The sequence below is a fragment of the Panthera pardus genome, unplaced genomic scaffold (assembly GCF_024362965.1).
Source record: "Panthera pardus isolate Hobbes unplaced genomic scaffold, ASM2436296v1 HiC_scaffold_16, whole genome shotgun sequence".
In the NCBI taxonomy this organism is placed as follows: Eukaryota; Metazoa; Chordata; class Mammalia; order Carnivora; family Felidae; genus Panthera; species Panthera pardus.
The window spans coordinates 3756280-3783107 of record NW_026526721.1 but is presented as its reverse complement, the minus strand read 5'-3'; the positions used below and the strand labels follow the sequence as shown (position 1 = coordinate 3783107).

General features: G+C 56.2%; 1 protein-coding gene across 5 annotated transcripts in view; it reads left to right on the top strand.

Moving 5' to 3' along the window:
- Positions 1-26828, top strand: part of ABCG1 (ATP binding cassette subfamily G member 1) — an 81037-nt gene that overhangs the window by 10528 nt on the left and 43681 nt on the right. For 4 of the 5 annotated variants that reach the window (XM_019432671.2, XM_019432670.2, XM_019432675.2 and 1 more), the window contains exons 1-2: positions 2943-3090; positions 9704-9947. In XM_019432671.2, the coding sequence (XP_019288216.2) occupies positions 3049-3090; positions 9704-9947 (286 nt within the window). In that variant the 5' untranslated portion in view covers positions 2943-3048. Of the gene's footprint in view, positions 1-2942; positions 3091-9703; positions 9948-26828 lie in introns of those variants that run through there. The other variant, XM_019432673.2, reaches the window with a different exon arrangement.

Here is a 26828-nt window from a genome sequence, read left to right as displayed (position 1 = left end):
TTGTCCTTATTGGTGGTCTGAGTGGAGCCTGGGAACACTGGCTTCCCAGTGAGAGGAGGGAGTACCTTGAATAGGCAGTCAGTGGTTTACCCCAAGCTTCACGAGGGACACTGGGTAAATGGAACCCGCACAGGGGAAGGTAAGCGGGAAGAAGGGGCATGGTCCAAGAAGCAACGATGGGGGGCTCAGGGACTTTCCGTCTCTAGGTAAAGGCCTGGAGAGAAATACAGGGCCTTGATCGAACAACTCAGGGCATACCGTGGGGAGGAGGGCTGGCTCTGTGACCGTGGATCACAGATCACCCAGGGTGACTGGGAGTCCAGTTGGGCACATGTTGGCAATGACATTGCTGGCAATGACAGCTACTTAGTGTCGCAAGGGCTGCATGATGGGTGAGTGCCTCTCCACGGGAAGTTCTCAAGCTCGGCCCGGCCCGCCTGTCAGTGGTGTCTTAGCAGAAATTCCTATTGGGTTTGGGCTCTGGACTGGACAGTCTTGTGACGAGCTTCTCTTGTGTTTGCCTGCGTGGCACACACACGTCCGCTCAGAGTGCTCCAAAATGGCCTAACCTTTCTGCACGGTTCCCCTGCTTTCCCCTGTGGCCTGTTTGACTGGGCTAATCGATGTTTGGCACGTGTAAGCCTGAAGGTGCTGGGTGGGCTGGGCAGAGACAGCGTTGCTGGGGGTGGGCGGGGGGGGGGGGGGGGTGGGAGGTCAGCAGAGGGATGGTGGAGGCATGGAAAAACCTAGAGATCAAGAACCTAGGACAACGCATTACCTTTAACATAACCCAGTTGGGGTTGAGTTTCTGTTACTTACAACCTAGCGTCCTGAGACAAACATCACAGATCTGACTTAGCCTGCTGTGTGCATATTCCTTGCTTTGGCACCAGAGAATTGGGATTGGATTGCTTGCCAGGGGCCATGCATGGTGGGAAGTGCTCGACATGCCCTAGTTCCCGTGTGGCTGAGAGTCTAATTACCCAGTGTGCAGATGTAGAAGTGAGGACTCTTTCAGCACCTGCAGTGGGAAAGCCGGCAGCTCGAGTCACGCCAACAAGGCCCCGCTTTCCCGCTGTCCTCCCTCCCTGGCTTCATACTCAGCTCCTACATGCTGTCCCCTCGGCCATCCCCTGAAGCCCAGCAAGCATCACCTTACACCTCTAGTTCCTGACCAACCAGTGCTATAAATTGCATAACACAGAACCGGGGGCGGGGGAGGTTTCCAGAAGGAAATTCCGGACATGTCCCTGGGAGTGAGGAGAATGGATACTGGACAGAGAATGGAGGCCAGCACAACGGGACCACAATGTCACATTACTTGCCCTGACCACAGAGCGGGGCAGTGTCCAGGCATGTTCTCACGGAGAAATCCCATCTGCCCCAGAGCAGGTGCTGCGCTGCAGGGCTGGTCAGCCACCCTGGGCCCCAGAAGCCAGGCCCCTTTGCCTCTGCCTTTTGGCCTCATCTCTCCCCAGGAGGTTTCTGCATTTGAATCCTCTTTCCAGAACACTTGGAGTTTTTTGGCTTCCCCGTTCACTACGTTTAAGGCACCACACAGCCTGCTGGGCCCGCCGTGCACAGTGGCCCCTGAAAATACCGTGGTCAGGATTCCTTCGTCTTGGCCAAAGGTAGAATCGAGGTAATGCGTCCACCTTCAAGCGAAACTATTCGGACAAAAGCAGGGCCACACTCCCCTTGAACTCGTATATTGTAACGCCCTTTCCTCCTTTGATCTGAGAGGAGAATTTGGCCATGGTCGTCAGACCCCTGGGTGTGAAGTCCACCTGCCTGGCAGGAGAAGCCCTGACTTCTTTCTAGGTGAGGAGAAAGATGGGGACTTGGCTCCTTTGAGGTGTGGGGGGACGGGTGAGCCAGGTGTGCTGGGGTGAGAAAAAATGCGTTCCTACCTGCGGACCCAACATGCAAACCGCTGAACAAAAGCATTAGCCTCCGAGACTGGGAGTAAGAATGTCTTGTCACCATGGTTACCAGGAAATGGACCCACTTATATATAATAAGGGCTTTAGCAGACGCCAGGCCATCTGATATTCCAGTCTGGGGCCAAATGAGAGGGTGCCTGGAGTACCATTCCGTACGCAGTTACCTGAACACAGCTGTGGGCCGTACTGAGCCAGGCGCCGGCAACAAGCCGTGTCTTTTTTTTTTATTGGGGTGCGGCCGATGGGCGGGGGCGAGGACAGAGGCCTGGGCACCTTCACCCGGCGTCCCCTTGTTAACCAAAGAGTAGTTCTGCATCTGGCCACAACAGTGCACCAGGAATGCGAATTTGCATCGTCTCAGTGTGTGGAGGAGGAGGGGGGTGTCACCCCAGATACGGAGCTGTAGTGCGGAGGGCAGTGGACCGGCCATCTCTTCTTCTCTAGTCCTCACGCTCCGACCTGGCAGAAAGGTGCTCAACAGTGAAAACAGAAAAGACGCCCTGTCCCTCTACCCTCCTTCCCGACGCCCCCTCGGGCCCCATCCACATAGCCCCGCAGGCTCGGAGGCGGCGGTCCTGGAGGGAGACCCCGGCCGTCAGTTGGACGCCCAGGGCCGCCGGCCCAGCCCCCGCGAGTTTCCGGACCCCGGGGGCTCCGGGGCTGGGGAGGGACAAAAGCTGGGGAGGGACCGCGATGCCGGCCAGGCGGGGGCGCGGGGCGCGGGGCGCGGGGCGCGGGGCGCGGGGCGCGGGGCGCGGGGCGCGGGGCGCGGGGCGCGGGGCGCGGGGCGCGGGGCGCGGGGCGCGGGGCGCGGGGGAGAGCGGGGGACTTCAGCCGGCGGGCCCGCCGCCCTCCGCAGGAGCAAAACAAGAGCACGCGCACCTGCCGGCCCCGCCCCGCCCCGCGCGCCGGCCAATCGCGGGGCGTGGGCGGGGCGTGGGCGGGGCCGGCGCGGCGGGCGGGGCCGGAGCCCCAGCGGCAGCAGAAGCCCGAGCCGGCGCGGGGCGCAGCGGCCCAGCCTGGAGCGAGCGCAGCCTCGTGCCCGCCGCCCGTGCCCGCCGCCGCTGCCGCCGCCGCCGCCGCCCGTGCCCGCCGCCCCCGGGGCATGGCCTGTCTGATGGCCGCTTTCTCGGTCGGCACCGCCATGGTGAGTGAGGGCATCCTTCGCCTCCGGGGCTTGCTTCTGTTTTCCAGGAGAGCGAGAAACGCACAAAGCCCCGCACCCTCACCCTGACACCCGCCCCCTGAGTCCCCGGGGAGAAGCCCGGTTCCCATTGCCCCCAGCCCCGGCCACCTGACGCCTCGGGATGCTCCCCGCACCGGCAGGGGACGCGGGGCAGGCGGAGGGGCCAGGAGTGTGCGGGAGGCGGCCGGGCAGCCCCACCAGTGCACAGATGGCCTCGTCTGGGTCCCCTCTGGCTAGGGGCGTGGGGCCTGGGTTCCTGAGCGCACTGAGCAGGGTGGCAGCCTGGGCCCGAGGGAAGGGGGGGGGGTCCCTCCCTCCCTGCCGGCGCGCGCGCGGCCCGGACGCGGGGAGCCCGCACTTCCCGCGCCACCCTCCGGAGTGCCTGGCACGGTCTGGGGGAACAAAAGAGGAGGCTGCTCCCTGAGAGCCAGAGCCTGCGCTGCCCCCCGCGCTCCGCAGGGACAGCCTCTCCCGGACGTGCTCGGGAGGGGGTGGCGGATTCCGGGGAGGCAGCCCAGGGGCGAGCCGGATACCTGCAGGCCACCTTCTCTGCACCCTGGAGAGAGCCCAGGGTGGGGACAGGGACGCGGATCTCCCGTTCCCGAGGGTGCCAGCTCCGTAGGGGGACCACCGGGTGCCGGCAGATTCAGCGCTGGACCCAGTGTCAGCAAGTGCTGTTCCCATTGGTGGCCCAAAGTCTGCTTTTGCTCCTTTATACGAGCTCCAGAAACTCACATTAGGAAAAAAAAACAACAAAGTAGCCATCGACCCGTCCATCCTAGGGCCTTTCATTTTTATGCCTAGCGCACCGACCTTGCAGTTAGGTACTTACAGACTAGATTTCAGGTCACCTAAAGTACAAATAGAAAGTATTCCGTTTTCCAACCCACCTTGCCCTCCCTCTCCGTCCCTCTCTCTATCCTCTGTCTGTGGATTTACTATCCTGCTAATTACTCCCCATAGGCTGTAAGCCCACGGTGCACAGCACGCACCCCCACCCCTCGCCTTATTTCATTTTTAGCATCCTGTGTTTGAAGTCAGCAGGGCTCAGCAGGATCTGACCGACAGTTACCTCTTGCCTTGAGCCCGAGGGAAAAAAAAAAAAAAAAAAAACGTAGCTGACGGTCTGCGCATGCTCTCTGCTCTCACAACCGCATCCTATGCTCCAAACAGGTTACTGTGGAACACATACCGAGCGGCGCCAGCTCATTATATAATGATTTTGTGTAAACCGATAGAATGGGGCCGCAGACATGTTTAGGAGGTTGGTGGAGCAGAGGCTGGCGGGAGGGGGACTCACTGACCAGGTCCCCTCTCTGGGCGTGCCTGCCTTCATTACTTGGCTTCTCACCCGGAAGGGGATATGGAACCACAAAAAAGGCAGCCCCTCTCACATTTGCTTTTATGTGATTGAATGTTTGGGGAACACTTGGTAATTCTTCCTTTCACATTTGCCCATCTCTTTGGGTTTCCTAGATTATGTGGATAATGGAAAATTAAGGCGATCCTTATTGTTAGTCGTAGGTAAAGAATGTTTCAGATCTTTGAGATGCCGGGTAACTCCTGAAGTCCTTTCAAAGCTGCAAAAGTGGTTTATCCGTGTGGAAAAACCATGAATCCAAACGTTTTAAGGTAGTGATGTTTTTATGTCAGGATTTTCTAATGTTATGTTATAGTTTGATGCAGACCCAGAATTCCACAGTGTTCTGAACTCAGATGGACACACTAGTGGCTGGGCTCATTTTTTCAGGAAACATTGTTTGGTTTGAAAAGCATTTTCCTCCCCCCCAAAATCGTGTAGTTTTTTTTTTTAATTACAAAAATTCTACCCAAATCCTAAACAAAGAGCACTTGAGGGAGCCCCAGGATCCTGAGCTCTTTCATTGCCCCCTGCTCTGGGGTCCCACCTGGGACTGAGTGCGCCGGCTGTGAACCTGGAGAAGCTCGTTTAGAGGATGAGCAGAGCACCCAGCCCTGAGCTGGGCTGGGAGGGGCGGGCACGAGGTCCCAACGGGATGGTGGTATTTGGAGCCGTGTGAAGTGGCTTTTGGTGATGGTGAGGTCGGCGGCCTGAGTGACCACGCAAGTGGCACTTGCCTTTTGCTTGGTTAAGGGTGTGACATTTGGATCAGTCTCCCCAGGGCAATGGCCTTGAGGATTCTTGGCCGGCATTGTCCTCTGATGTGGCCAGCGTCCCTGGGAGGGATCTGCCCTCCAGTGAAGGGCCCACCGGATCCAGGTGGGGACCAAGCCCAGCAGCTACCCGTGGAAGAGAGAACCGAGAGAGAAGCGTGTGCCAATGCCTGGCACCTGCGCCTTCCTCTCCTTTTCCTCCCTTCCCCGTGAGCTGCGGGAAGAAGTTTCTAGCTCTCACTGTGTGTTCCCGGGTAAACAGAGTGAACCAGCCTCACAGTGGACTGGGGGCGGTTGCCGACTGTCAGAGACCCTCCCCAGCTAAACACGCATCTCTGTATGCTTGCCTGCCAATTGGTATGAGCGCCCAAGGAAATACTCTCATGAACGGCAGGCAGTAACAATCCAAACAGGGTCTCCTCGGCATTCAACACCACGCATGGACGTGTTATTATTTACCACGTATTATGTAGCACACACCGTGTGTAGATGGGGAGGTCAGAGGCAATGTGTGGAGAAGACAGGGAAACATACAATGAAAGGGAACAAATGTGCAGGGAAGATGTATTTGTTTCATTTTTAATGAGCTCAGGAGGCTGAGGACAAGTTAGCTGTAACCTACATTGCCGGCCGCTCTCATCTGAGGATGTGTTTCCAGAGAGCTGGTCTATTTCCGAGTGACAGCCACTGCCTCTCATCATACAAGATTCCATGATTTTAGTAATTGGGCGAGGTCATCGGACACCCGCGGAAGAAAGGTGGGTAACGGTTGGTTTTTGGCGGGGGCGGGATGGTATGGTTTCCTCAGTTCCTTGTGGATTTTCCTACAACGGGCAGGGGCTGGGATGACCCCGGGTCACCTACAACTTGCCTCGAGACAGCTGAGCAACCTTCGAGCCCCGTTAAGGACACTGGCCAGGGGAACGGGGCACAGAGAGGAAACACAGGGGGCTGGACCCTGACTTGGCCACTCATGAACTGTGGGGTGTCGGGGGCAGAAGGCGGTCTCTGTGCCTTAGATCCCAACTCCAGGCGGAGTGGGAGATGGTAATACCCCCTTCGGGTGGAGACAGGAAGAGGCCTACTCCTGGCAGTCTGGAGTTTACAGGCACTTGTAATTGCTGAATCAATAGTCACCATTGTTTGTAATCACTTACCTAGTAGGCGGGAGGCATTATTATTTAATACTTTAAATAATGAGTACTTGACGCGCGCTCTCTCTGTCTCCCTCTCCCTCTCCTCTCTCCCAGATCAGTTTAGTTACCCAGCTTTGTCTTACCGGGCTTGTCCCCTTGTGTCCCTCCCCACGGCCACTTGCTGGTTAAGGCCACTGTCACCCTCCCATCTGCACGTTGAGGCAGGAGATGGTTTTTAATTACAGTTCTGGTCTGTTACCCCCCTTTTAAATCCCTTGGTGCCCCCCCCCACAAAGGACTTGTAGATAAAGTACAAAACCCTAAACAGGGTTTGCAGACCCTGTGTCTCTAGTTTCATTTTACCCTCCCTCCCTCCTCCCCACCACCTGGAAGGGGGCCCAGCCTCTGAATTTCTCTCAGATCCTCCCCCCCCCCCCACCTTGTTCCACTCCCTCCTGCCACTGAGCCTCTGCACCTGCTGTGGGGAACATCAAGCACCCTCCCCCCACCTCACCCGGAGGATCTCAGTTTAGATTTGATCCCCTGAGAAGAAATTGGTGCTGAGTGCCCCCCACCACACCCCGGGGTCTGCTGCTGCTTTGGAGGTCCCTCTGGGTCTCTGCCCAGGGCTCATTATAGCTCTTGCCTCCTGGCATTGTGATTGCCTGCATTCTTGCCTGGGGCCCAACCTTGAAGGGAGCCTGTGCTGAGGCCACAGGCCTTGTCTGCCTGGCTGACTGCTGACCCCCGCAGCTCTGCTTGGTGCTCTCATTCCTGAAGGAGCCAGCGAGGGAGTGAGTGAGAGAATAGGTAGCCTTGGAGTCTAGAGGGGAAGTCAGACCCTCATCATCACATGGGTTCGGTATCCGCGGCAGCCGGCGGGTGAGTGGAGTGATGGCCGTCACCCCTGCGTTCCCGTGGGTTTTTATCAAAAAACGAAAGACACCACCCATCTCTGGAACTTCCTCGAGGGTGACGCCTGTGGTGGGTGCCGGGGAGAGGAGGGCAGTATGGGTGGGCCGTGACAGCTGGAATGCCGGGGTGCTGGTCCTGGGGGCCACCGCTGGAGAGGGGCTGCTGGATGCCCCCTGCTGCCAGCTGAACCCAGTGAGTGGGGACCCCCAGGGTGTGGGTTTGGTAGCAGACATTTAGCCTTTCCACTAAGGTGTCAGGTGGGGGGTGGAGAATGGGCTTTGGGGACCGGCCCTGGAGCTCACGGCCATCCCCACGGCTCTCTCCTCTATCCTCCAAAGCCAGAATTTGCAGAGTCAAAGCCAGCCATCAAGCTGGAGCATGTGCCCCCCAAAGGGCAGGATGGACGGGCAAGGGGATAGCATGTGGTACCCGCAGTAGGTGCCGGAGTGGCCTTGCACATGCTTTCCCAGGGGCCAAAGCCAAGAGCGAGCTGAGCAAGGGTGGGCTCCCGTTATTCCTTCAAGAGGCCCCGGCACAGAAGGCACTGGGCAAACCCAGGCCCGGAGGTGGTCCGGCAGCTTCCTCTTGGAAGCGGGACGGCCACATCCCCACGCCAAGGCTCTCAGGAGTCCGTTGTCAAGCCTTCCCGGACTCTGCGTCGGGAACGTATGAACCGACTTATGTTTGCATTTGAAGCATTTCACATGCTGGGTGCCAGCAGCCAACCAAGCTTAATTTTCTCAGTTTTACTTTGCACTTTAATTTTTATCCACAGAATGTTATAGTCAGTGAGCTAAGTTTTGATCTCAGTGAGTTAAGCTCTTCAGAGGTAGGAGATGCCTGGGAGGGGGGTGTGCGTGTGTGTCTTTCACTCAAATGGCAAAACAACACTTGCAGACATCACAGGAACCAGAAATCTTGTGCGCACCTCTCCCCTGGCCCCACGTGTACTTCAGATATTCAAAACCTTCAAGCCTTCCGAGACTTCTGAGCCTTTAAATCCCATGATGGAAATTATGCCAGCTCTTCAATGATGCAGTCACGTACCCTAAAGCGGGCCCTGTAGGTGGGGGGAGAGCTGGTCCGGCCACTAGAATTCCCAGGGTTTGTAGGCATGTTCATCGACGATCCACTTTCTGGTTTTGTTTTGGGGTTTTGATTGGAAACAATAATGATCAAGAAGCTATCACCTCTAGAGGAACACCTAGCAAACCTAACGGAAACAGAACAGTGTGGTGCCGTTCTGCTTTAGAACAAACGACAACGTGGCAGTGTGTCCACAGTCCCGTGGCCTGAATTATCAGGGATGGTTCTCGATGGGCTCTCCCAATCAGGCCGACTGTCCTCAACGGTATGGAGGAGAGTTGCCAAAGGCCCACGCTTTCGGCACTGTGGAACGTTCTCCTTGGGGTCGAGAGACGGCCAGGAAGGGCAGAGCATAATTGATCTGTCCACCCCAGGGTTCTTCTGCGTTTTGGGGGGTGGCTGCGGCACATTTATCTGTTCGGGGTTGCCAAGCCATTAGATGAGGATATTCCTTCCTTCGCACAAACGCTTTTGAATCTTGGCACATCTGTACCAGTTCAATTGACTCCCCATGGAAGCTTTAAAAGCCAAGATAGCTACAAAAGATCAGGTCCCCTGGCGTTGCAGTGCCAGGAACCCCTGTTGTTTTGGTGATTCGATCCTAGGAGCCATCGCGCCCCTGCCCTGATCCTAGGGCTCAGGGCAAGCTCCTCACAGTGGCTGTGTCTCCGTTGCCTCGTCTGTATAATAGAGACAGAGAACAAAAAAAAAATCGACCTTTCCAACTTCCCAGTGCTACCAGGAAGATGCAGTGAGAGGGAGAGTTGGAAGTGATTTGCAAAATTTACAAGGAAGACACAAATGCTGACTCCCACAAACCCCAGCACTTGATGTAAAGCCACTGCTCTTGAGAAATGTTTATGAGCCTACACAGGAAGGCACTAAAAGAGCTCATTTTAAATAAAATGCTTTCAATTACACACTTCTTAGGAACCCCAAGCGTTTTTATTGGGTTTTTTAACCGGTGTACTTAATGCAAACATCATTTTTTTTTATGGTGGCCCGTGTTTGATTCTTTGAGACAAGCAATTCGTTTCTGTTACAGTTTTGGGAGATTTTGACTCCAAAGTAAGACTTTGGCAGGATAGTTTCGTGTTCTCTCTTAGCGTTTTTTTTTTTTTTTTTTTAAACGGAAGAGGTAGTCATGGCTGGAGATGACAGATCCCTCCAGGTAAGCACCTTGACGTAGTTTCAGAAGCGTTGCCATGAATACTCAGTGACCCCGAGCCTCAAGGCCAGTCCCCTACGCTCTTCCCTCTATGGAGATCGTGACGTCTCTTGGTGCTTCTTCCCCGGTTTTCTAGAACGCCAGCAGCTACTCTGCAGCGATGACGGAGCCCAAGTCCGTGTGCGTCTCGGTGGACGAGGTGGTCTTGGGCAACATGGAGGCCACCGAGACGGACCTGCTGAACGGACATCTGAAAAAGGTGGACAACAACCTCACGGAGGCTCAGCGCTTTTCGTCCCTGCCCCGCAGGGCGGCCGTGAACATCGAGTTCAAGGACCTCTCCTACTCCGTCCCCGAAGGACCCTGGTGGAGGAAGAAAGGTAGGGAGGGCTGTTGGGTGCCTCGGGCCGGGAGGAGCCTGTGGAGGAGGTGACAGGTGTCTGGGGCCATCTGGGTCTGGAAGCCAGGAGGCGGGGAGTCTTCCCCCCGGGTCACTGCCACGGCCAATTTCTTCATGCCCAACTTTTTCTGACCTCTACTACAAACAGCTCGGATTAGAAACCTCCGGACTTAGGGTGGCTCTTACAGCCTGATATGATTACAAAGGCTTTCACAAGGGCTGACCCGTGTCCGTGTGTGCTGGTTCCTCATCACAGGCTGCTGTTCCCGTTAGCCCTCCGAGAGGGGACTGTTTCATAACGTTTCAGAGCAGAGAGGAAGGCAGGCGCTCCGTCCCAAGTTTGAGGGGCTACGAAATAGCCGTGACCTAGAGTGGCCCCCCGGGAAACCAGTCATCTACATTAAGAGTGGTGCCGGTGGGCTATAAATAAACTGTTATCAAATGAGCCACCGAAATAAAAATAGAAGGGAGAGAAAGGACGGGAGGCTCAGGTATTTGCCGCGGCTTGTCGCATGTTAACGAGAATTGACGACCCACGGTATTTCCAGCTTCCTTAGCAACCTGGATGTCCCTGCGTTAGCTCTAGATTTTCAAAGTGTGTAGAGTTAATGCCTCCCTGGGCTGGCGTTTCCTTTTCCAGCCTGACCTATTTCTTCGCACGGAACTTACTCCGCATGTCCGTGCCCCCGTCCTGCACCCCTCTTTCAGGCGGGTGGGGGGCTGGTTGGGAGAGGGCACGTCAGACCTCACCAGGGAACATCTACTGAGTCACTCGGAACGGCGTGTGGAACAATGACGGTGACTCAGGTACCGCTGGAATATCGTACGTTAGGATTCTCCGCTCAAATCCAGAGTCAACCCTTCTTCCTTTTTGAGGAAGACCCACCAGGACTTTTTTAGTTTTCGTTTTCCTGTCTTTTCCCGCCGTCACCTCTGTTTTGTTCTCCTCCTCCCTTGAGGCCGAGTCGCTGAGATTGTTGGCCTGGGCACTCTGGGCTTCCTTGTGACCACGGTGTTGGACCCTCGGCTGACTGGCCGCTGGGACCGGCAAGCCGCGTTCGTTGCTGGATGACTTCTGTCTGTTTGTACAACTAGGAACAGACCCTGAGCCTTATCGATGGCCGAACGGACACTGCTGATACTTCCGTTATCCGAGTTTGCCAGCCAGGGTCATAGAGGAAGAAATTCTGTGAAGGCTCCTGGGTGGGTCCATTCGTGTGAGCCGACTGGAATGTCAGTACAGGGTTACAGCCTTTTCCCAACTCTCACGGTGAACAAAAGACTTTAGGGCAAAACTCGCCTTGTTCTGTTGGCTTGATTTGTCTATACAGACACATTGCGGCAAACCCGTGAGAGGCAGAGATGGGATTCTGTACACCTGTTAGGCGTGGCCGGACGTCCCGGTGCGTGGACGGGTACCCTGTAAGCAGAAGGTGGGCTTGCGGTGCAGACATGGGAACACTTGCAGAACCCTGGCAGAACCCAGGAAGTGCTCTGCATTTGCAAGTATCGTTTCCTATTTAGGGAAGGGGCTTGTTAACCCTGTATTCTCTCAGTGTTAAGACCGGTCCCCATAATTGTCAAAGCTAGCCAAAGGTGACGGCATCTTAACGAGTGAGGGAGGGGCCACCGCCGTCCATTCCCGGTGGCCTCCTTGGAAACTCCACCCAGGTGGCCTCCAGACAGACACTTGCCCTACAGTAACCTGTGTGGGCTCGGGAGGGGAGGAGTAGGAAGTGAGCCCCACGGGACCTGCCGGTGAGTCAGAGATGGCGAGGGCCGGAGATAGATGGGCATGATCGGTCTGGCGTGTCCCAGTTGCTGGTTTCTGAACCGGCGGGGCCTGATCTCGCTGCCTGGCTTCCTTCCCTGCTCCCCTCAGCGGCACCTGTTTCCGCTTTGCTCCCCCTGCCCTTCCCCCACTCGGTGCCCCATGGTTTCCTTTGTTCTCGGTGCCCTGCAATTCGGAATTTCGATGGCTTTCCGCTCCCTGTAAATTCAGCGGGGGAAATACTTCTCACAGAATAGAAAGGAAGCTGAGTGGTCAGGGGGCTTGTCCGCGCACCTGAGCTAGTCAGCCGGGGTGGTTTCTAACTCTGTAGCCGGGCTGCAGGGCCTCGGGGGTGCCAGGGTCCCCGTAGCCACAGGGAAGCAGCGTTCCTCCTGGAGGCTTGGTGCCCACAGGGCCTCACTGCTGGCTGCTTGGCGGCTTGGCTGCCCCGTTCGGCTGCAAGCCGCGGCCAGGGAAACCTAGAGCTTCCCGAATGAGGGAAGTTAGCCGCCCACGTGGCTCGAGCTCACTACCTCATCGCCAGCTGGCTCTTGAGTGGGGTCCAAGTTCCAGTGGGGTCAGAACTTGGGGACCGTAGCACCCCAGCTAAGAGCCCCCGCCCAGGATGAAGAGTAAAAGTAGGCATTGAATCTGGAGGCAGGCATCGGGGCCGTCCCCCGATGTTGGCGGCGGGGGGGGGGGGGGTGTCCTTAAGCTGGTACGTGTGTGTCTGCTCGTTCTTTTCCTGCCTGGTTCGCCGCGTCCTCTTCGGGGAGCCTGCTCCTTCTCGGGGAGTGTCCCCTTCGCCCTCAACGTGGGACCCTGCCTTTCCCGATTTTGTTCCTCTGATTGCTGCTGATTGCCTCAGCCCCCAGCAATGATCAGGCTAAGCTGAGAAGTCAGAGCCAGCCACCCTGCACCCCCTTTTTCTCATCGTGGCCATTCTATATCTGGCGACACTCTTGTAGGATTCATGTCGTTTGTGAGGCCCCTTGGCTGTGCGGCCGACCTTCGGGGCAGGGGCTCTTTCCCTTGCTTCTCTCACCATATCAGTTTTCAGTTTTTTAAAATTCGGCTTTACGTGTTGCACTCCCTATAGCGATCACACAGGGCCTGGATGCCCTGGCATCTCCGGACGCTGAGTTCCCGGAGGGCCCGGTGACCGCACCAGGTCACAGCCAAGGATGGACCCGCGGTCCGACTCCTGCTCCAGATTTCTTTCCATCACAGAGACACTGGACCGCTCTGTAGATTCCACGGTTTCTCCCAGAACCAGGCGCTGGGACACAACTCGACACAGAAGCTGTAGCAAAGCTTGGTGTCGCGATGAGAATAATGTTATACACTCCTACGTGATCGTTTCCAAGAAAGAGAGCTTCGTAATCCTTAGCAGGAAGGTGTCCGGTGAATCAGTGACACTATTTGTGAGACGTCAGGCACTGGCTCTTTAAGATCCTTGAGCGTGACGATTGCCAACCCCTGAATACGGCATTTAACAAAACATCTCGCATTTTCAATTGTAGTAACGTTTTCACCATATGATTAATGATGTCTTTGGAGGAAAAACTAGATCATGTAATAGATTCCTAGTAGAGAACACAATTGTGAAAGGAAGTGTTCTCAGGAGAACACAGCTCACCCCAAGGATAATCGCACCGGCTTCTGATACAGTAATTACTCTTCCCCAAGGAGTTCGCTCCCGTAGCACAAGTCGATGGGACAAATGATCTGGAACGGTGTGGACGTCGGCCCCGTCACACAAGCCATCGTGTCGGGGATGCGTCGGAACAATCCGGTCGGGTGGTTCTCATTCACCGTCAGCGTGACTTACTTTGAAAGCAGCTTTGGTTCCTGTAAAGAAGGCGCTGCGTTGGGAATATTTAGGAGCCCTGATTAAGAACAGAATCCACATCATGAAATTCTTAGGTGCACGTGCTACTGCCCCAGGGGGTGACGAGGACGTTTTACACCGAAATAGCACCTCCTGGCTGGGGGAGCACTTACTGGGATGTGACCGATCGTAAGGAATGGATACTCAGGGTACCAGAGGGGTGCTGCTCGCCTGGGGGACCAGTGCCATCTCCATTTGTAGAATTCATGTCGTTTGTGAGGCCCCTTGGCTGTGCGGCCAATTCTGCCCTTTCTCCCCGTGGGATCCCTGAGGCTCAGAGACAGGGCCCAGGTCGCAGGAGCACAGAAGACAGCCCTTGAAAGCGGGTCTGTACAATCTGAGGCCAAGATACAACAAGGAACCTGGCAAGCTCCTGGGCCTGAGGCGAAACACCACAGGGCCACTCTGGCAGGGATGTGCCTCACCCCACTTTATGAAACCGTTACGCATCGCCTTGACCGTTAACGCCGATGTATTTCCCTTTTAGTTGGCCTCCTGCGTTGTCCGTCCCCTTTGCCATCCGTGAGGACCCATAAAAGACCTCCTGGGCCTTTGGAGAGGCTCCAGCTGTCCTGTCCCGTCACCAGGGGAGGCTGATGTGCACGGCATGCTGTCACCCAAACAAGTGACATGATTCTTAGAAATTAAATACACCTCCCATGATTACCTTGTGATGAAGTTCAGGCGGAGAATGAAAGCAATCGTATCTGGGGCTTTAGAGAGCCTGGCAATTGCCTCAGCGTGGTGAGTCTCAGAAGGAGGGGCAGAGAATTGCCTCCTCTGGAGCCCTCCCTCCTTGCCCGGGATACTGGGATGGAGTTCAACATTCTGGGCGGGCCCACCTCAGAGTATCGGTCCTGGTTTGCTTCTAAGCTTTAAACATGCGTTTCTCAAATGAAAGTTTGCTTTTTCTTACTTTCCAAAGCTATTTCGCGGGGCCTGCAACGACAGGCCGGCGAGTATGAGTGGAATGTGCCACTAATAAATCCCTTTCAGGAATTCCGTTAAGGGAAGACTGGATTCCAACCACGCGCTGGCCGGCTTGATGCGGCCCACGGGAGCAGGGGTGGGGAGGAGCGCCGTGGGGATCCCACAGCAGCCATGGGTCTTCCGAGGGGTGAGCCGCTCAGGTTCAAGGGGGTTTGTACTCCCCAGCATGAATGAATGGCTTTCGAGCTTCTTGGGAACCATCGCACTAAGGTGGATTTTCTTTGGGGTACAAAAGAAAATTGTCTTTAATACTCTGCCTTTGTCTCTGTCTGAGGCTGTAACTAGTCTGTAGGGCAGTGTGGTGAACCTACACCTTGCTCACAAGGGCTCTTTCCTTGAGGCTGGGGTGTTTACAAAGGAAGCCCAGTGGCCCTACGTAGTTGCCGTGGTGAGTCCAGACACTGGAGAGCTCCTCCCTTCCCCTCCTGGGGCCAGTTCTTAGGTCCTCAGTACTGGGTGGCTCCCCGGGGCAGGCAGGCAGGCCACCCGCTCAGGCCCCGTAGCGGTGAGGTCTTCTGGAATAGTTTTGATCTTCTGTTCTCTAGGCTTTGAAAGAGGCTTTGAAAGACGTGTTGAGAATGGGGCCGGCTCTCACACAGAATCACGATAGATACAGTGACTGTGTTCAAAACCGGAAAGGCCTGCTAGTTTACAAGAACTTTTAACACCCAGGGGTCAGGGTGCTCCCCTTTCTCCAGCCGGCACGTCCTGTGCCCTCGAGCACCCTGCGTGGAAGCCGGGGCCTGGAATCAGGTGCCGGGATGGAGAAGGTGGCACCGTCCAGCTCGATGGCCTCTGCAGACACGACTCAGGTGGCCCGGCCATCATGGGCCTTAAGGCTTCCTTTTCTCCTCCGCCTCGATGTCTGGCCACCCTGTCACCTTCCCATCTGCAGGCTCTTTACCCGGGCATGCTACCCTTTTGTCACTTTCCCAGAGAGTCTGCTTCGTTCTTGAATCATCTGGTCTCTTCGATGAGACTTTGCAGGGCTGTGCTCTGCTTGGTGGAGCGTTGGTGTCACTGTTTCACCTTCTAAGGACGTTCCGGCCACACTTGTTTTCACCTGCTGCCCTCCTTTAACACCCCAAATATGTTTGTATCTTGAGAACATCACATTCTTGAACTAAAGTCCTCTGTTAGGAACCAGAACCTAATCTTCCAGGGCAAAGCTATAACCCAAGGTGATATTTTGCTGAACCTGAAACCATTTCTGTTGTTTCTGAATTGGCAGAAAAAAAAAATGTTTAGTAACCATACACCTGCTCTTTTTGAGTTCAGTTCTGGAATCAACAGATCTGCTCATTTAAGGAACAAAGGTAACCACGTGGTCAGATTACATCTGACCTGTTCCATCCAGGGGTTTGTAGAAAGGTCGTGCATTCTCTCTGTCAGCCCCGTGCTGCCCAGCTTCCAAAACCTTTGTAGGAAAGTTTACCTTTAAGTGAACTATATCTAATACTGACTGTCTTGCTCATGGGAAAAGGCACCAAGAGGGGTTTTTGGAGTCAAGGGTGGAGGCCGATGTGCCTGCTGGGAGCCAGTCTGACCCCAGCCATTAGCTTCGTTCCTCACTCTTGGGCTGTTCTGTCGGCCACCTAGTGCTCTGTGGGGGTAAATGGCATCCGATGTCAAGATTAAGACATGCCAGAGTCACTTGAACACTCTTATTATGTCCAGCTCAGGCCTGTATTTAGAGTCCCAATCTTGGAGGCCCAGGGGTACCTCCGAGCTCCCTCAGGCCGACCTCTTACCGGTGGAGGAAACTTCCTTGCTGCATCCCCACCAACGGGCGGCCAGCCTTTCTCTGGAAACTTCCAGCAACCAGGCACTGGCACCTCCCCGGGCAGCCAGGTCCTTGCTGGCACAATCTAATTCTTAGAAAAGGCCTCTGTCTGTTGAGCTGAAATCTGCATTCGAGTTCATCTGTTGATCCAAGTTCTGCTTTTTGGAACTCTGCAGAACACATATAACCTTGGTCTTGAAACGAGCTCCCCAATGAGGAACAGAAAAACCTAACCAAGTACCAAACAGCAACCAAGTGCATCAAGGCCAAGGACGACCTGAGGAGGAAGAGACAGAAGCACGTAGCCCCAGAGTCTTGCTTTGGGTGTGGGCATCCCAGTGACATCCCTGGGGGAGGGGGGGGGGGCAGGGCAGTGAGCAGGAGCCTCTGCCCAGAATATTCTTGCTCTCTCGGTTTGCAAAGTGACGAGTGGAGCTTAACATAAGAGGAGCATGTGAGGCCCCCTTTCTGTTTCTTTTACTGTCATAAGGCAAGAAGTGTGCTCGTCCAAAAAGTCCCTCACCTTCATATATCTCCATGGCCTATCTTGAAACCGAATCTTTTTAGCAGGAGTTTTATGGGCTTTCTCATTGTTATGTCTGCCCTCCCGCTTTTTTTCTGGAAGGGTTTATTTTTTATTACAAAATAACTGTCCACTAAGCAAAACAGTTTGGCTTTTTAGCACACTGCATCCTTAGGCACTTGGGGAAGAGTCGTGGGGGCCTATCTGTCTGGACATCCTACCCAGGAGCAGTGGAGGTTTCCAGGAAGGTACATCTTAGATTCAGGCTTAAACCTCAAGTCTTAACTACAGTCTCTCAGCAAGCTCCACGGAGAACTCCCCTCCTTTTGTCATTTCCTAGGCCCACGTAAAATGAACCGCGTTATCTTTGCCTGTGACATACACAACCCCAGGCCCTGGGGGCAGCTGAGGTGCCACAAAAGGCCTCCCCACTTCCCTGGGGAGGGGTTTCCAGATTTCCTTCCTGGCTCAGGAGGGGCACTTCCCTCTGTCCAGTGTAGGATCGCTGTCCACCTGCCTGCCCTCACCCTCCAGGATGGGGGTATCGGGCCACCCGCCCTCCTCCCGGACGGCCCTTCCGAGGGCCGCGAGACTGGCCTGTTCCCAAAGAACGAATTCATTTTGGCCAATTTTCACCTGCACGTTCTCGGGGGAAAAATGAGGTTCTGGCCATCGGCCTAGCGGAGGCTCTCCAGCAGGCTTTCAATACGGAGTAAAACCCCATCTCTTTCCCGGTGCGGGGGCGGCGCTGACTCTGCGGGCCTGCTGCCCAGGGTGGGGTGGGGGGTGGGGGTGACGTGTGCGCTGTCCCCGCCAGGCGGCCCGATGCACCTGCTCCCACGTGCAGATCTAGCCGCGGGTCTGGCGGAGGCTGCCTGGAAGACTTTCGCGTTCTTAGAGACCCTAAATTCTGAATGGCTGCGAGAGAAGAACGGGGCCGGCTCCCCAGCGCGCGCAGGTGCGGGCGGGGCAGGTGCGCGCCCCCGCGCGTGCGCAGTGGCCGCCGTCCGCCGCCGCCGCCGCCGCCGCCGCCGCCCGCGCCGGGGTTACTCTCGGTCAACGCTCGCTGGTAACCTCGGCGGCGCGGCGCGATTGGCTGCGCGCGGGGCGCTGTTGCCAAGCGGGAGCGGAGGCGCTGAGCGCGGGCGGGACGCTGGGGCCCTGGGGCGGCCGGGTGTCCCCCCTCCCCGGCCCGGCGCCCTCTGATCCTCGGACCCCGGCCCGGCGGACCCCGTGTTCCGCCCGCACCCGCACCGACAGACCCCGGCGCCCAGATCTCTCTCTCTCTCTCTCTCTCTCTCTCTCTCTCTCTCTCTCTCTCTCTCTCTTTCTCGTCGGGGAGCCTAATTTTCCTCCGGAGACGTCCCTAAAACGGACCTGATGCACGGAGAGACTCTACTCCCTGCTTATTATTTTGATGTCCATTTAAGCATAATTGGGCGCTTCACCGGAGTGGGAACAGGGCACAGACATTTACAAAGGCCAGCCGCAGGAACACGGCAGTTGTCCTGTGCAGTGTCTGTGTCCTTGTAGCTTTCATCCTGGGCAGGCTCCACGACTTTTCCAGACTTCTATTTGAAGTGGAGGGTGGCGCCATGAGGTCGGGTGGCGCGCGTTCCCTTTGAGGCGACCGACTTCTCAGTCCTCCTGAAAGGTTCTTGTTTTGTTTTGTTTTGTTTTGGGCTCACCTGTGGGTGAGGTGCTATGAGGCCGGCCTCTGGGGGTGGGGCCGAGCAGGTTGGGAGGAAAGCACCCAGCCCCGGCTGTGGCCCTCCCCTGGGCGGTCAGGTCAGCCTTCACACATGACCCCGGGCGGGTTTTGGAATCCTGGAATTCCCCTCAGGAATCTGAAGCGGGGGATCCAGTAAGGCGGCTGGCATCCAGAGAGCCAGGCTGCTGCTTCCCTGTCTGCTGAGTCACTTCCACCCTGGGCGTGTCCCTGAGGCCAGGAGAAATAATGGCTGAACTTGACCAGCGTGTTTTCTGGAGCATCTAGTGCACGTTTTTTGCGAACCCACAAACAGCGGCGATAAACATAGTTTCTGCGGTTGGGCTCCGTTCCAACACCGCGAGGGCCTGGGAATGCCGTGATGGGATCGGGTGCCCTGTGTCACCGTTCCTGGGGACCGGGGCCCTCCCTGTCCAGACACACGCCGGTCTGGTTCCTTTGGGCTTAATTTTCGTGTGTCAGGAAACCTTAAACACTGTCATTCCTATGCTCTCCTCAACCTTTCGGTTTCCTGACCCGACGTCTAATGATTTTTCTCGTACTCTTGGGTTTTACTGGGCTGCTTATCGGGTTCTGTGATTGTAGCCTTGACATTTTTGTAAACCTGCGTAGAGACCCTCTTAGTCCTCTGAGACTCGCTGAGCTGAAGGTAGCATCTAGGAAGTCGGAGACGGCGGGGGGCAAATTTCATTACCAGAAATTCCCTCTTCCGTTTTCTTGAGGTTTTGCTGGTGAGGAGGGTCCCAAACCTTTGCAAAAAGAAGGAAGTGCACGTTTAAGACAGCTGCGACGCTCCATCGTTATAAACAATAACAATGCATATTGGCAGCATAAGGATATACTACGTCCAAAATTCTAGTTGACGAGTGGGGAGCCCTTACGACGGTTTTCAGAGGCCCCCATCATAGGAAAGGAAGCTTGCGGGTTTCCTGTTTCTGAGACCTGCATATCAGCTCGTCCAGAAAGTGGTTACGTCTTAAATGGGGTGAGCTTTCTAACCACGTGCGCCTCGTCCTCCTTCCTTTTGGTCGTTCATGAATGTGTCACATGCTCTGAGCCAAAGCTCAGACGTCTCCTGCCTCTCGTTTTGATAAGGCTCAGGGAGGAGAGGGATCACGGTCATCTCGTCCCTTTCTGTCTTCGTAGGAGCGTTCTGTACCTCTTGACTTTGGAACTGGCCGTGTCTCTCAGGGGCTCTCCTCGGCCCCTTCCTGCGTGCCTCCAGCCTGTCTTCCCTGAAGCTGCTCTGCAGGCAGGGTGGACCGGCAGAACTGCCTGGTGAGAAAGACGTCTGCTGGCAGTATATGTGTAGTTCTTCTCCCGCGCCGTGCCCTCGGCCAGGAACCCCGGCCGGGGAGGTGTTCCTCCTCCCATCCTCCCCTCTGTGGCTTGTGGCTCCATACCCTTGTGCCCCGTGGTCGTGGCGCTCAGCACACGATTTTGTGTCTTTTTTTTCTCCGCTTCCGAACAGGAACTATGTCAGTGACCCCTTATGGCTGCAGTCCAGCCCAGGGCCTGACTCAGCCCGGCCCGCCACGCCAGTCCAATGAATGGTGTCACAAAAGCCTAGGTCACAGCAGACAAGCGCGGCCTCAGCCTGGAAGAGGTCTCGGGGACATGGGACGCTTTGATCTTCCCATGCTGTGTGGAGCCCATGAGCCCCCTTTGACCGATCACCCAGGAAGAGGCTGCCTGCTGTTTCCTTGGGTCATTGCAGCCCCGGGCCTCACCTCCAGCAACCTGGATGGGCAGGCAGGCGGGTGGGAGATCGGTGGTGGCTAAGTCTGGCGTCTGGGGCAGACACCCTGCTCTTGGATCCTGGCTCCACCGCCACCCTCCCCCCCCGAGCCATGTGGCTCTGGGTCTCAGTTCCCGCATCTGCAGAATGGGGTGAGGAGGGTCCCACCCTCAGTGGGTGCGAGCAGGGAGGGGCGGAGGTCCACCCACACACAGCGGGGCACAGTGCGTGTCGGTACGGTAGGTCAGACTTTGCTGAAGTCCTGGTTTTTGTGGTCTTGCTTCCCTGGGGATTTTACTCATGAATAAGAACGACCAGTGTGTTTGTCTTCCCAGCATCCGCAGGGGAAGGTCTCCTTACCCCCTTCTCTTGTGGCTCTGAGCAGTGAGGGCCTCTGCCCGAGCTGCACAGAGTGCCCTCCCTCACCTGGGACCCTCGACCTCGTGTCCCGATGCCCTGGGCTCTCTGCCCTGTCCGAGGAAGACCGTTGACAAGCATCCCAGAGTTGTGCTCTGGGGGAATTTCTGTACTTCTCTAAGGTGGCTTCCTGCTCCTGGTGGCTGTCAGGACTGACCCCCACCACATCAGGGATGTGAATAAATACCTTATTTAAGGCTTGTGCACGTCCGTGGATGAACTAGACAGAGGTTCCATTATTTCTGGGAGGTCTCGCAGGCACGTTCAGCTTGCCGGCTGATGAGTCTACTGACACGGAAGTGTCTACACTTGGAGTGACAGGATGGAAATTTCCACCGCAGGAACAAGGCACCCAGCAACATTACCCTTCAGCGGTTGGCTCGGGAGCTAGGTTCATTGGGTTATCTTAGGCGGGTGTGAGAGGTTACAGGGCGCTGTGCGTGCTCCTCTTGTTGGCTAGAGTTTCATGGCTGGAAATGAAGGACGTCGTGCCCAGTGCTGAAACGTGGCGGGGTCGGCCGCCTCTCGGGCACGCGCGGTGACCGGCCGCAGTCTCGGCGTGGTGGCAGATCGCCGGTGTGTGAATCTTCTTGGATTTGCAGATACAAAGTGTGAAATCCTGCCAGGTTGTAGTTTTGTAAAAAACGCATATTCCTTAAAAAAAAACAAAAAAACAAAACAAAACAAAAAACAAAACAAAAAAACGCATATTCCTTTCTTCGAGTCGTAAGTTAACGTGTAACGAGGAGGAGGAGGGTAAGGCGAACTGAAGTATATACATGGGGCTAGTCAGAACCTCTTTCTCTTTCTCTCTTTTAATAAAAGGACTGCGGGTCCAGCACCTGCTGGCAACGTATGCTTTGTGGCGGAGCGTTTGGCTTGGGAACGTGGGCTCCAGAATAAGGGAGTCTGCGTTCGTTCGAAGCCTGGTTCTGCCACCTACCGCCTGGGCAACTGGGCGAGTCCCCTCGCCTCTCTGTGAAAGGCCATCATCATCCTCACCGTCATCACATCCCTCTTACTGGATCTAGTAACCTCATATATATGAAGCACCGTGCCCAACACGTCGTGCGGAATAGACAGTAGCTACAATCCCTATGAATGGTTCTGTATGCGACATAATAAAATAGTCATAATAGCCTTGAATCGAGGATGGATCAGAGCCCTTCGGTTATCATTCTGAGAGTGAGTTGGGGGCAAAATCTTAGGCTTTACAAATAAGAGCAGTGGAGTTGGTTCACGGTGACGGTAAATGACGCGTCACCACCTGTGAGCTCACATGACCCTCACCTTGGCCCCACGGAGGGGAGGGGCCCTCGTGAGACAGCCGAGGTCACAGGCTGTAGTCTTGGAGGCTCCGCCCGTGGGTGGAATAGGAGAGAGGTAGGGTGACCTGTCTTGCTGTGTCCCCAACACCGTGTCCGGCAGCCTGTTCACGTCACCCATGAGGAGACTGTGGCTGGAGAAGTGTAAGCCACAGGTTCAGGGTTCCTGCAGGAGCCACTCAGACGCCCGATCACGGCCAGCCCGGCTGACCCCACTCTCCTCCTCTTTGCCCTTGATCGTGTGAAGCAGGTCCAGTGCCCACACTCGCCCATGGCCATGTTGAGTCAGCTCCCTACACGAAAATGTTCACTTCCTTCACGCTTGTGCCCTGCAGCCCTGTTTTCAGGGAGAACGAGGCAGTGTCCTCAGGGAGTAAGTCTGAGGAGCTCACCGAGTGGTGGAGGCTGCAGCCGGGGGTCCTGACCGGGCCCAGACCGCCCCCTGCCCGTCCCCGGGGACGGTGTGGCACTGTGATGGGCACACACTGCGCTCGCTGCCCCGCCTGGACCCGGGGCGGGCCTGGGCAGGGAGGGGTGAATCCAGACGCTCTGTCACCTTGTCCGCTCAGGGCAGACTCGCCAGAGGAGAAGAGGGGCCTGGGAGGACCAGGGAGGGCCTCTCCGGCCATCCGGTGTCCACTGCGACAGCTCTGCCCGCCTTCTAGAGAGGCTCAGGACGCCGGGCCACCAGCTTTCGTGCACAGCAGTGCGAAGTGGACGTGCCTCGTTCTTGACACGTCGGGGAGCCCGCCGTCAGCCAAGAAGGGGGGACGCGTCGGGGCCGTGTTTCTTCTGTTGGGGGTTTGAGAATCCACGGTAGCCGTGCAGTGTTTTCTTAAGAAATCCTGTGGTATTAGGAATGCCCCGTGGCGAGATGCATTTCTAAGACCCGAGGGGCCAGTGCTACGGTAGACTCCTTAGTGCGTTGTCTTTAAAAAAAAATTTTTTTTAACGTTTATTCATTTTTGAGAGACAGATTGAGACAGAGCGTGAGCGGGGAAGGGGCAGAGAGAGAGGGAGACACAGAATCCGAGGCAGGCTGCAGGCTCTGAGCCATCAGCACAGAGCCCGACGCGGGGCTCGAACTCGCAGACCGCGCGATCGTGACCTGAGCCGGAGTCGGTCGCACAACCGACTGAGCCACTCGGGCGCCCCATCCTTAGTGCATTTTCTTCTAAGCAAAATGACCGAAGCGTGTGCTGTTCTCTCTACTTTATTTTGACTTTCTGAGCTTCCGGTAGGGGACGCTGGCTTTTTTAAAGCTGCGCAGCAAGAGGGAGGGTACTGTGGCGGGCAAGAGCCTGGGTTCTGCCATCAGACCCAGGCAGGGGAGTAACGATGCGGGTAATGGGGTGTATTGGCTGCAGGGAGAACACTGGCGTTTCGGGGCCTCTTCATTTCCTCTTGCTGTTTTCTTTCTTCTTCTTCTTCTCTTTTTTTTTTTGCTATTAAAAAACTTTATTCTTACTGTATTTTTTTTTAACCAAGAATACGCCCAGCTGGGGTTTCTCTAGCTCTTTTGTTATTCACGCCTCCCACACGGCCCCCCTCGGAGCGGATGGAGAGGCACCAGCCTCTGTGTTGTTCTGTTTGTTCCTCGGTCTTCAGAAGCTGAAGTGATGAGAGGCAATCAGAGGAGCAGGGGCCCCACACCTGAGTGAGTGCCAGAGTGGCTGCGAAGCCTGCGAAACGCAGGTGGCCGGTGCCATCCAGAGGGTGGGATTCAGCATCGGGGGACAGGCGAGAATTGGCACGTCCCTTATGTGTGGGTCATGCTGCCTCTGCTGGCCCAGGGACCTCACTCTGAGAACCGCTGAGTTCAAACAAAGAGGAGCTGGTGGCCGTTTGACAGCCACACTGACCCTGTGGGAGCTGGCCCAGGAAATGGCCCCGCCCACGCCTGCACTGGAGGCGGGACCCAGGGGGCATCAGGGTCTCAGCAGCCCTGGAGCTCAGGGTCAGCTTCCCTGGGGGACCTAGGAGGGTGGGACCGGGGTGCAGGTGCCACTCCGCGTGCAGCACAGGGCCGGGCCCAGGCTTCTGAGCCCCACCGTGGACTTGGGGAGCCTGTCCGTCCCCTCCCCTGAGGACTAAAATCTCACCGTCCTCCCCCGGGCATCTCTGGGGAATAGCAGGCTTCTGGATGCTGGGTAACAGGGCGGAAATGCCTGGATTCAGCGATTTTTAGTGTTCGTATTCAAGAGAACACACGTTGCATTTTTGTCTCTGTCTCACCCAGAGCACGGTATTTTAGATACCCTGTGTGCGTGTGTGCACACGTGTGTGTGTGTGCGCCGTCTGGTTTGAGACCTCACCCGTGCGGGATAAAGAAGATAAGGCTTCCTCCTGCTTGTTTGTAAAGCTTGTTCAAGCCCCCAAAGAAGGCTGTTCTGATCTCTGACACGGCTGGACTCTTGTCCACTGGCCAGTTCCTCTGTGAAATCTGGGAAGAGGGCCGTGTGAAGGGACGGGGTCCGTTGTGGGAACCCCGGGCACTGGCCGGACAGAGGAGGTGGGGGGAGCATAGGGGAGCCCACTTCTAACCTTCCAACCTGGTCGCCCTCTTTCTTTGTCTGTAAACCTGCCTCGTCTTTGACTAACGGAAAAATTCCTCCCTTCTGGCTAAAACATCACCGTAAGCCGCAAAATCATTTGCGGAGGCTGGAGCCTGAGGTCGGTCCGGGTGGGGGGGCACGGGCAGAGTAGACACGGGGGCCCACGGGTGTTCAGAATGGGCCCTTCGGACCCCGGGCTTCTCCGTTCCCCTCCCGGAGCAGGGTTCCAACACGAGCCTACCTGAGCCGTCTGTCGGTGTTTCGTAATACTCGCTCACAGCAGAATAAGGTCACATTTCCAAAGTCCTCTGCACCAACTGCAGGGACTCGAGAAGAAACACCGCGGTCGGCACGGCCACCGCTTTGCCCGTAGGCGGGCACATGTAAAAGCCCCCCAAATCTTGTTCTCTGATGCACCACGTTCCCTGCCGTCTGCTGTCTTGCTTTGCAATCCCCACCCCCTTCTTGGCAAAGAACCTGAGCATCTTCCTCGTCTCGCAGAGGGTAGATTCTGAATCGCAGGACGGTAATTGACAAATTTAAAAAAATTATCCTGGGAACACAGAGGCGGTCCTAATGGTGGGAGCGTGAGTGGGGCGACTCCAAGGCTTCTCGCCTCTGTGCTGAAGGGCAGGGGCTGTTGGCGTGACACCCCTTGCCCCACCACCTAATAGTTGACTCTGCCACTGAAGTGTCTCCGTTGGAAAAAAACTTGCTGAGAACTGGCCATGACCTTTACCACGGGGGAAGCACCTTCACATGCGGAATGACCGAGGCAGAGAAATCCCCAAGCTTGCTGGCAGAACTGGAGGTTCACAGAGGGTTGTTGACTTGGCAGGAGTCATGCGGGGGGGACATGTAGAAACCGGAAGCGTGAACTCTCTCGTTTTCGACTTGCCGGCTGAGGGTGACTTCCAAGGAAGAAGATCCTGTGCCTGGCAGGGTCCTGGGTCCCCCAGTCACCGGCCCAGCTCTACCTCCCAGATGCCTGCTGCAATTCAGACCCACCCTACGAGCTCTGCTGAGCCTGTATCCCCTGGGCTGCCTCTTGACCTCTGGAGCCTCCTCCAGTAAATTCTGGATGCCCCGTGCTTTGTGCCTTGAGTGCGTAGGGGGAAGCAGACGTCGGCATCTGAAGACTTCTGGGACTTCGTAGATGGAGGAACCAAAGAAAATGGGATTTACGTGAAAACTCGAGCCTCTCCATTGGCTTGTGGATAAGCTTGATCTATAAAGAAGCTGTTGGATTGGGGTTTTGGCGTCATAAAAATTAGAAGGGAACTGGAAAATTACATTCTTCTCCAGCTGACTTGAGGCCTTCGGTGCAGATAAGGGGATTATTAAGGGGGGGTGGGAAGCAGGACTTCACCCCAATTTGCTTCACCATACACAGCAAGCACTCTCGTGGAGAGTGGGGTCCGTTTGCCTGCAAGCTGGGGCTTGCCTCGCGTCCTGCAACCCCACACAGACGAGGGGCCAAGCAGGGCACAAGGAGAGGTCAGGGCAGACGGCAGAGCAGAAACAAAGACTGTGGGGGAGGCGTGGAGAGGTCCACGAGGCTGGCAGAAAAAAGAGAACAACTCAGGGCTGGGATGCGGCCAGGCCAGGTGGGCAAACCTGCAGGGGAAACCAGGCAATCCAGGCACTTCCCCGTCGGTTCCTGGCCTCCGCCCGTTATGGCACACCTCCACAGCCAAGCGAGTGTCTCGGGGGGACCCTGATGGCCAAGCACCAGTGGGGGGCCATGCCTGCCTCTCTTCTCCCTGGGGAACATCTTGAAAGTGGGTCAGGAACAGTGGCCCGGGCAGGAGACCCCAGAGAACCCAGGGCGGATCGGGGAGGAGCAGGCTGGGGGGGGGGGGGGGGGACAATGACACAGACACATGTCCAGTGTCCAGTCCAGTGACTGGACACAGACAGTGATCCCGACCCCCAGGGCGGCTCCCTGCATCTACAGGTGTCAGCCTCGAGCTGTACGACCTTGGCCATCCATGCACGTCAAAGGAGTCAACGTGGGGGTTTTGACGGAGGCTGGGTATGGAAGGCAGTTTCTTAAGAGGAAAAAGAGTCCTCGGTGGATGTAAAGAGGCTTGAAAAAGGATTTATTGCTCTTGAGGCCTTCTTCACTCGTGATGCTGG